We start from the raw sequence: 10,000 nt of genomic DNA on the forward strand, positions 1-10,000 counted from the left end.
ATAAAGAAGAGGGAAACTTTCAGATAGAGTTAAAGATTAAAAATTGAAGTCTGAAAAAGAAGTGAAGATGAGACATTTTTGAGCCGTGTTTGTTGTGTGGGATTTGGCTCATTTTATTTGCTAACATTCTTGTTGTGTTATTAATCCAACTGAATCGCAGCAACACGCAATTAAAATGTTGCTGCCCGACTTTGTGATATTAGGGCTTCTAAAATCCATCATGCAATAGAAACACAAGAAGCAAACAAACCGTAGGCTCATTTCTCATTTTCCAACTAACTGGCCATCTTAATAAAATCAACTAATAATATTAGCATGAAATAAAATGTAATAATATCATATTTACGGCTAAGAACAGCACTGTGTGATGTCTGGAGTTTCACCTTTCTGGAAGGTGAAGATGGCTGAGGAGACAGTGTGTGTGTGTGTGTGTGTGTGTGTGTGTGTGTGTGTGTGTGTGTGTGTGTGTGTGTGTGTGTGTGTGTGTGTGTGTGTGTGTGTGTGTGTGTGTGTGTGTGTGTGTGTGTGTATGTAGGGGTGGGGGGGGGATTCGTGTCCATGTGTGTTTGTGTGTGTGTATGTGGCAGCGTGTATATTTGTATTTGTGTGACATTGTCAGTGTGTATTATTTGTATTTGTGTGACATCTCCAGTGTGTGTATGTGTGTTTGTGACATTGTCAGGCTGTGTTGTTATTGTTTTAGGCCTGTGCTATGTAGTTAAACACCTGCCTAATCCACATAGTCACCGCCCCATATGCACTTAATCCTTGCTACCCTGCTGCTGCACCACAGCAATCTTGTTCTCCTCTTCTCGTGTCCTTTCTCTTTCTTTCTTTCTCTGTCTCCGTCTTGCCTTTGAAAGAGGTGACCCAAATACAGCAACAGCAAGCTTTTCGATTTTTTTTTCTTCGCCCCAGCTGTTCCGTCTCACTCAAGCACTCAAGCCACCACCCCCAAATCTCACACCAGAATCATCATCTTCATCATCATCATCATCATCTAGCACAAAAGCCGTGGAGATTATTACCCCGTATAATCACCTCCATCCACCCTCAGGCCACAGACAGACTTATGATATAGGGAGGCGTCTTTTGCTCCTGTCTGAAAAACAAAACACTCCCCCTCCTCTCTCCCCTCCGTCTCCAGAGACAGTTTTATCAATAGGCAGACAAGGCAATTGCCTAGGGCCCCCAACAAATCCGCCCTTGTGTAGGGGACCCCAACAGTGTGCCTCGACCTGGTAAACACCAGCAAAGGTTATTCCTAGAGGGTCCCGTTTCTTGTATTTTGCCTAGGGTCCCCAAATGGGGTAGAACCGTTACTGTGGCTCTGGGTCTGGGTCAATGTGGTGGATCACATGACGCCGGTAATGCCTGTTTGTTTCCGACTCATGATGACTTTGAATTATTCATTTTGACTTGTGATTAATACACTGTAAATAAGCGTGTGTAATGCATCTGTGTCTGGTAACGGATCCCAGACGACTTTGCTGGCCCTCCTGCTGGGAAGAGGGACAGATTAGACAGAGAAAAAACCTTTTGGCTATTCGGAACTCCCTCTTTCTCAATTTCCCTCCTCTCGCTCTCCCTCTCTCCTTCTCTCTTCTCTGGCTCTCTCTCCCTCTCTCTTCTTGGCTCGCTTTATTTATCTATCTATCGCTTAAATGAGAAACCATTTGCTTATTCAGAGGTCTCTCTTTATATCAGTTTATCTGTTTGCCTCTGACTCCATCCCTCTCCCCTTGACTCTCTCTTGCATTTTGCATTTTAGTTCTACCTTCCTCTCTGTCTTCCTCTCTGTCTCTCTCTCTCTCTCTCTCTCTCTCTCTCTCTCTCTCTCTCTCTCTCTCTCTCTCTCTCTCTCTCTCTCTCTCTCTCTCTCTCTGCACCCCATCTCCTCTGGTCTCTAGTCAGTCCCACTTTCTGGTTCTGTGTGTGTGTGTGTGTGTGTGTGTGTGTGTGTGTGTGTGTGTGTGTGTGTGTGTGTCTGGGTGTATGTGTGTGTGTGTGTGTGTGTGTGTGTGTGTCTGTGTGTGTGTGTGTGTGCGTGTGTGTGTGCGTGTGTGTGTGCGTGTGTGCGTGTGTGTGTTGACAGATTAGTCTCACAGTCCAGTTGAGCTGTGACAGTAAATAATCAGTTCTTCACAGCGTGGACATGTGGCGGAATAATGCCGTGTAGCAGGTGCTGTAGTGCTGTATCACTGCAAAATATTTATCATCCATTGCACAAACCATATGTGATTATGCAGCCGATCATTTACAGGGTTACTAACACATGCTTCTCTTCTCTCCTCTCTCTCTCTCTCTCTCTCTCTCTCTCTCTCTTCTCTCTTTTTCTGGAATTTTCCACAGGCTGGTGAGGTGAAGTGAAGAGAACGCTGGATTGCTTTGCGGAAAGGGGACTCGAGATAAATAAGGCTCTCTGGCGTTCGAGCCGAGGCCGAAAGTGAGAAGAGACGGCGGGGGGAGACACACGTCTGCACCCACCCACCCCCGAGACGTGAGACGCGAGACGTGAGAAATTGGGAGGCAGTAATAGAGGGATCAAGAGAGGAATTGAAGTAGAAGGCGAGGAATAGGAGAGAGGCGCCAACAATAACAATGCCCCTCGACGGACTGTCGGAGCCTCGCGATTGGCTGTTCTCGCTGCTGCTGTGCTTGGCGGCGATGGCCGAGGTACTGGATTGGACGATGGTGGCGGCGGCGCAGGGCGTGGGGGCAGGGGTCGGCGTCGGGGCCGGGGACTCTGCGGAGGACCCCTTCTGCCCGTCCGTCTGTCGCTGCGACGAGGACTTTATCTATTGCAACGACCGCGGCCTGAGCGCCATCCCGCCCTTACCGCCCTCCGCCACCGTGCTCTACCTGCAGAACAACCACATCGACAACGCGGGCCTGCCGAAGTCGCTGGAGCAGCTCACCACTGTGCGCGTCATCTACCTCTACGACAACGAGCTGGACAACTTCCCCACCCAGCTGCCGCCGTCGCTACGGGAACTGCACCTGCAGGACAACAACATCCGCGTGCTGCCGCGCACCGCGCTAGCTAAACTTCCGCTCCTCGAGAAGCTGCACCTGGACGACAACTCGGTCTCCACGGTCAGCATAGAGGACCAGGCCTTCGTGGACAACCCGCGGCTGCGCCTGCTCTTCCTGTCGCGCAACCACCTATCCAGCATCCCGTCAGGGCTTCCGGCGGCCCTGGAGGAGCTGCGGCTGGACGACAACCGCATCTCCACCATCCCCACGCACGCCTTCCGGGGCCTGTCGTCCCTGCGGCGCCTGGTGCTCGACGGCAACCTCCTGGCCAACCAGCGCATCGCCGACGACACCTTCGCCCGCCTGGGCAACCTCACCGAGCTGTCGCTGGTGCGCAACTCGCTGCAGAAGCCGCCGGTGAACCTGCCCAGCGCCCACCTGCAGAGGCTCTCGCTCCAGGACAACGCCATCACCCACATCCCCCGGGGCGCGCTGGACGGCATGCGGAGGCTCCAGAGGCTGGACGTCTCGGGCAACAACTTGACCACGCTGCCCCGGGGCCTGTTCCGCGACCTGGACAGCCTGGCGCAGCTGCTGGTGCGGGGCAACCCGTGGTACTGCAACTGCAACCTCCGCTGGCTGCACGACTGGCTGCACGCCCGCGGGAACACCATCACGGTGCGCGGCCTGACCTGCCAGGGGCCCGAGAAGGTGCGCGACATGGCCCTCAAGGACCTGTCCAACCAGATGGAGGAGTGTGAGGCCCTGGCCCCGGCTCCGGCTGCCGGCGGAGGTCCTGGTGGGGGTCGAGACCGGGCGGCAGTGTCCGGTGTAGGGGCCACCTCCACCACCCTGTCCCCGCTCCAGGGCTCCCTGTTCACCCTGCGCTCCCGCCGGCCCAGCCTGGGCTTCCCGGACGGCAGCCTGGACTACAAGATGGGCAGCAGCGCTGTGGGCAAGAACCTGGCGCTGAACGTCAAGGCGCTGTCCCACGAGAGCATCCGGGTGACGTGGAGCGTGGCACAGCCCTCGTCCTCCTTCCGGCTCAGCTGGCTGCGGCAGGGCACCAGCGCCGCCATGGGCTCCATCACCGAGACCCTGGTGCAGTCGGACCGCCGCGAGTACCTGCTCACCTCCCTGCAGCCGGGCTCCACCTACGTCATCTGCATCGTGCCCCTGGTGTCCTCCAACTCCAACTCCAACGGGGGATCCAGAGGGCCGCTGGCTCCCTCCGACGACCAGGACGCGGACAACGAGCCGGTGTGCGCCAAGACGGAGACCAATGACGCCAGCCAGGACGCGGGCCCGGACGACGGGCAGGGCTCGGAGCAGCTCACCACGCTGCCGCTGGCGGGCATCATCGGCGGCGCCACGGCGCTGGTCTCGCTGGCGCTCATCCTGGCCATCTTCTGCTGGTACACCCACCGGGCCGGGTGCCTGTCCTCGCGGGACCACTACACCCGCAACAACTCGCGCAAGGGCAAGCAGTACGACGACTACATCGAGTCGGGCACCAAGAAGGACACCACCATCCTGGAGATCCGCAGCCCCGGCTTCCAGATGACCACCATGCCGCCCAACAGCAGGCCGCCTCCGCCCCTGCAGCCCAAGCCCATGCGGGAGGACTACATCATACACACCATCTTCCCCCCCAACGGCACGGGCCTGTACAAGCCGCCCCACCCTATGACTAACACCACAGCTGGCTACGGCACCAACCGTGGCTACAGAGAAGGCGGCATCCCAGATTTAGACTACTCCTACACGTGATGCTGAACCCCCCGGTCAACACACACACACACATACAAACACACACGCATACACACACAGACACACACCTCGGTTAGACACTGTCTTGTTACTGTACAGGTGCACACAGTTGAGGGTTTTTTTTGTTCTCTCTTTTCTTTTCTATCAGCATGGGTTGTGAAGCACCCCTTTGTGCCTTCTGGTTTCCATTCCAACTTTTGCCCCGCTGTTTATGGCAACGGAAACTTTTAATTGGCTCTGTGACCCCTGGGAGGCGTCCCGATCTGTGCGTTTGACAAAAAAGAGGCGTGTGTGGTAAATGCAGCTTTCCAGGTGTCAAACTCCACCAAAACCGCTAGTTTCACACTCCGGTAATGATCAGTGTCGCTGCACTGTTTGCCTCCAACCTGCTCTCACTGTCTCTCTTTCACTCCCTCCTCCGCCTCCTCTTCCTCCTTCTCTTTGTCTATTTCTCTCTCTCTCTCTCTCTCTCTCTCTCTCTCTCTCTCTCTCTCTCTCTCTCTCTCTCTCTCTCTCTCTGTATCTCTCCTTCTGTGGGAGGTGAGTGCAAAAGGGGAGAGTCTGCACAGGAGAAGCTAGCTACAGTAACCTCCAGACTTAAAATGCAATGGACCACTACAGCTTCCATTTCTCTCTCTCTCTCTCTCTCTCTCTCTCTCTCTCTCTCTCTCTCTCTCTCTCTCTCTCTCCTTACACAGGCTATTCAGGTTGATGGAAAAAATGGAAAGAAAAGAGGCAAAAAAACTGCCGAGTCCAAAAGCTAAAGCGGCGAACTGCAAAGTGTAAGAGGTTAGCTGTCCAAGGCCTCCAGCAGTTGCCATGCAGTAAAAGGCTAGAGGAGTCACTGCAAAACGGAACACGGGGGAAAGGACACTCCATCCTGTGGGTTCACTCTCTTTCTCCCTCTCTCTCCATCCCTCCCTCCCTCCCTCCCTCCCTCTCGCCAGCTCTGCCTCAGCTCAGCGCACAGAAGGGAGCTGATTGCTGCAGTAAGGCATTTTTTTATGATGAGAGAGGGCCGGTGTGGGATATTTATGGAGCAGCTGACATTTGGCTACAAAAGGGAGAGCGCCTAATCCTACTCCTCGCTGGAGATGATTGTTGCACCATGAGAGAGAATTGTGGATTTTGTTTTCGTGTGCTGCATCTTTCCCCCCCCCATCACAAAATGCAGATTTTGTTACAAAAACAAAAAACACCTGGATAGCCGATGGTGTGTCTGTGATCTGTCGGTCTGGGAAGGAGTGTGCTGTACCATCGCCACGAGCTTCGTATTGCCTCAAAATGTCGTCACTCGAGCCGCCAGCAAGCTTACAGTACATGTGTTAAGAAATACTGTATTTTGAAAATGTGGCCCTTTAATATGTTCAATCTGACCCCTAAGTACTGTGTGAATCTGTGGGAGAGGATCCTATTGTGATTTGGTTGAATGACTCTTAAATATTTTTGGAAAAAAAGTGATTCTCTGCATTGTACTGAATGCCACCTATGTGTAGATAAAGATATTAACCTACACTTATAAATGGACACTTTTGTGAAAAATAATTCTATGTTCCCCAGTGGTTTTTTTCCTCCACCAATACCACGCAAATTTACCTTTATGTACTTGGTCTATTCATGATTTCCTGCTGTTTTGTTCTTTTGAGTACTGAGGATCGATAGCGTTAGACAGAATGCCCCATGGGGTCAAGGATGGGGTTTTTTAGGTATTGAATTTGCCATCAGGAATGTGTCAGTACATCAATGAAAGTAATGATATGTATGAGGGCGGCAGAATGCTTTCAATAATTCATCTCTAATTCAATAAAGAAGGTTGTTTTATGTCCAAGGTGTACAAAAAAAAACAACAAAGTGAATCCCTGGCTGTTGCGGCACAGTCACTGTGGAAGCTTCACACAGGGCTGTAGCGGAGCTGTATCAACACTGTATGACTCTACAGGATACATACTGAATGCTCTGACATCCAATCGGTTTCAATGGTTAGGCAGCCTAAAGGGGATGAGTGTTCAGCCTACAGTATACAGCTCCATCTGAAATTAGCCTGTGTGAGCCGGCTGAACAGTAAATTCTGCAGTGTTAATTCAACACTTAGAGAGTAACACCATGAGTGTGAAATTTGACTCTCTGAAATTAACACGGGAACATTTACTGTGCATGCTCTTAGGTAAACATATTAGCCTGGATCATTACTGAAAAAAGGGCCTCACTGTCCTTTCCAGGAGGCTGTTCCCAAATCCTTTTTTTCCCGGGCGAATTGCTGTCAGCAGGCCATCAGGGAGACCTAAGTAGACTTAACACACACCCACACACACACACACAAAGAAAAGAAAAACCATGAACCGTTTCACTGTGGACCTGCACTGTGGGAGGGCAGTGGAGAGAGTCAGCTGGGAGAGAGGGGAGCTTTTCAGCCAGCGAGGAGGAAGGTGACTTAAAGCAGTGGTTCCCAACATTTATTTTTAGTCTTGTGTGCCCCTTAAGCCTTTTTGTCATACTATGAGTACCCTCTCACTCGTGCTCTACATCTCTTCCTCTAGTCCAATGTGACTACTCCACACGTTTGCTATTATTCATTTTTTCCCCCCATGTAGTACCTCCTGTAGTGTGTTGGCGTGCACTTAGTGGTACACATACCACCGTTTGGGAAACACTGACTTGAAGTGCTGTAGTAGTTGTAGTGCTTGCTAGCTCACTCGGTTCCTCCTCTCTTCCAGTGTACCCCATCTGCCTCACAGCACTAGTATTGTAAAAAGAGGCAGCACTTAGCAGGCAGCCTTTACCACAGGCCTATGAATCAAGAGAAAGGCGAAACGAGGGAAGAGTCTAAAGAGAGAGCGTCAAAAAGCAAGAGAAAGAGAGGGGATGGGAGAGAGAGAGAGAGAGAGATGGAGGAGGGAGGGAGATTGGAAGACAAATAAGAGTCGAGCGAAGAAATGGAATGATAGCTTGGGAACAGTGAAGATCATCCATGCATAAACCTCTTTGTCATTGGCTCATATCTGGCAATGCATTAGCCTTCCTCCACAGACTCTTGTTCATGGAACCATTTATAACTGCACTGTTTGAAAGATGGAAACAAATTGTGTTTCTTTTTTGTCTTTGCCTGTACTGTATAAGGGAAATGTATGGCTCTGTAACTGTGAAGCTCGCGAGAATGAAATGAAAGGAAGAGAGAAAGAGAGAGAGCGAGGGAGAGGAGAGAGGAGTATTCTTCCAATTGCTGGAGCAACCCAGAACACATTGTGCTTTATGATCTTCAGTATGTGGTTTGACTAACATAGGTGGTGTCAGCACAATATCCCCTTCGGTTTATGTTCATGAAGCTCTCGCTACAAAATAACTCTCATGCCAGCGTTTTTATGTCCTTCCCTCTCTCACCTGCTATACCTTCGCTGGCTGTCCTTAAAAAGTGGCACCATTCAAAGTGCAAAACAAACATTTTTTTTTCACCTCCACCATCAGAAATTTCCACTGTGATGATGTGTGTCTCTCATCTTTCATCACTACTACACTGATTATTTTTTTTATTTTATATTTATTGTTGATTTATTTTTTTATTATTTTTTGCTTGAGCACAATTTACTAGACAGGTTTTTCACAGATGGTTTGATGTTATTGTATGTCTGACCTTGACGCGGTGGACACATATTGAGCAGCAGGGGGGATGCTTAACGTCCATTTAAAAATGTAGCCTTGTTTAGCCAACCATTATCCAGACTGTTCTCTTTTTTTCCACAGAAAAAGGTTTTTTGATGTTTTTTTATTCTCTAGCTAGCATATGAGAAATGAATGAGTGTATGTGTGTATGCACGTGCAGGCTGTGTGTGTGTGTGTGTGTGTGTGTGTGTGTGTGTGTGTGTGTGTGTGTGTGTGTGTATTTGTGCCATCCATACATGCGTGTGTGTGTGTGCGCGCGTGTGCGCGAATGTGTGTGTGTGTGTGTGTGTGTGTGTGTGTGTGTGTGTGTGTGTGTGTGTGTGTGTGTGTGTGTGTGTGTGTGTGTGTGTGTGTGTGTGTGTGTGTGTGTGTGTCCTCTTAATATGTAAGTGCGTATGTGTCCTTTTAGTCTTTTGTGAGACTTCCTGCTGGATGATGCAGCGTGAACGGCAGCCGGTATTTATTTGACGACTCGGTTTATTTATTTATCTATTTATCTACTTTTATTTATTTATTTATTTGAAAACCATCTGCAGACTCTGCAGCTCCCGCCGACTCGGACCAGCAGTTGTTCCACCTGCAGTCCATTAACGCAGCCCACACACACACACACACACACACACACACACACACACACACACACACACACACACACACACACACACCTCCACCTCCACCTCCACCTCCCTACATACTCTTCCCCTCCCCTGTCCTCTGTTCTCCATCCACCTCTCCTCTCCTTCTCTCCACATACCCTTCTTCCTCTGGTCTCTTCTCCTTTCCTCTCCTCCCCACATACTCTTCCTCCTCTCCTCTCCATCTCTCCACCTCTCCCTCCACCTACACCTCCCCACACCCCCTTCCTTCTACCTTCTCATCCTCTCCTTCCACCTCTCCTCCCCACATCCTCATCTCCTCTCCCCACCTCCCCACATCCTCATCTCCTCTCCTCACCTCCCCACATCCTCCTCTCCTCTCCTCTCCTCCCCACATCCTCCTCTCCTCTCCTCCCCACATCCTCATCTCCTCTCCTCTCCTCCCCACATCCTCCTCTCCTCTCCTCTCCTCCCCACATCCTCCTCTCCTCTCCTCCCCACATCCTCCTCTCCTCTCCTCTCCGCTCCTCTCCTCTCCTCTCCGCTGCTCTCCTCTCCTCCCCACATCCTCCTCTCCTCTCCTCTCCACTCCTCTTCTCTCCTCTCCTCTCTTCCCCACATCCTCCTCTCCTCTCCTCTCCGCTCCTCTCCTCCCTCTCCTCTCTTCTCATCTCCTCTCCTCTCCACTCCTCTTCTCTCCTCTCCTCTCCTCCCCACATCCTCATCTCCTCTCCTCACCTCCCCACATCCTCCTCTCCTCTCCTCTCCGCTCCTCTCCTCTCCTCTCCTCTCCTTTCCTCTCCTCCCCACATCCTCCTCTCCTCTCCACTCCTCTTCTCTCCTCTCCTCTCCTCCCCACATCCTCCTCTCCTCTCCTCTCCGCTCCTCTCCTCCCTCTCCTCTCCTCTACTCTCCTCGCCACATCCTCCTCTCCGCTCCTCTCCTCTCCTCTCCTCTCCTCTGCTCTGCTCTCCTCTCCTCCTCACATCCTCCTCTCCTCT

The 10,000-nt window shown here is 51.3% G+C and overlaps 1 protein-coding gene across 1 annotated transcript in view; it reads left to right on the plus strand.

Moving 5' to 3' along the window:
* Positions 1–4,802, plus strand: part of flrt1a (fibronectin leucine rich transmembrane protein 1a) — a 13,083-nt gene extending 8,281 nt beyond the window's left edge. Inside the window, exon 2 of the mRNA XM_063202520.1 lies at positions 2,353–4,802. Coding sequence (XP_063058590.1) covers positions 2,602–4,746 — 2,145 coding nt within the window. The 5' untranslated portion in view covers positions 2,353–2,601 and the 3' untranslated portion in view covers positions 4,747–4,802. The remainder of the gene's footprint in view (positions 1–2,352) is intronic.
* The last annotated feature ends 5,198 nt before the right edge of the window (positions 4,803–10,000 follow it).

This window comes from Engraulis encrasicolus, chromosome 7 (assembly GCF_034702125.1).
Source record: "Engraulis encrasicolus isolate BLACKSEA-1 chromosome 7, IST_EnEncr_1.0, whole genome shotgun sequence".
Taxonomy (NCBI): Eukaryota; Metazoa; Chordata; class Actinopteri; order Clupeiformes; family Engraulidae; genus Engraulis; species Engraulis encrasicolus.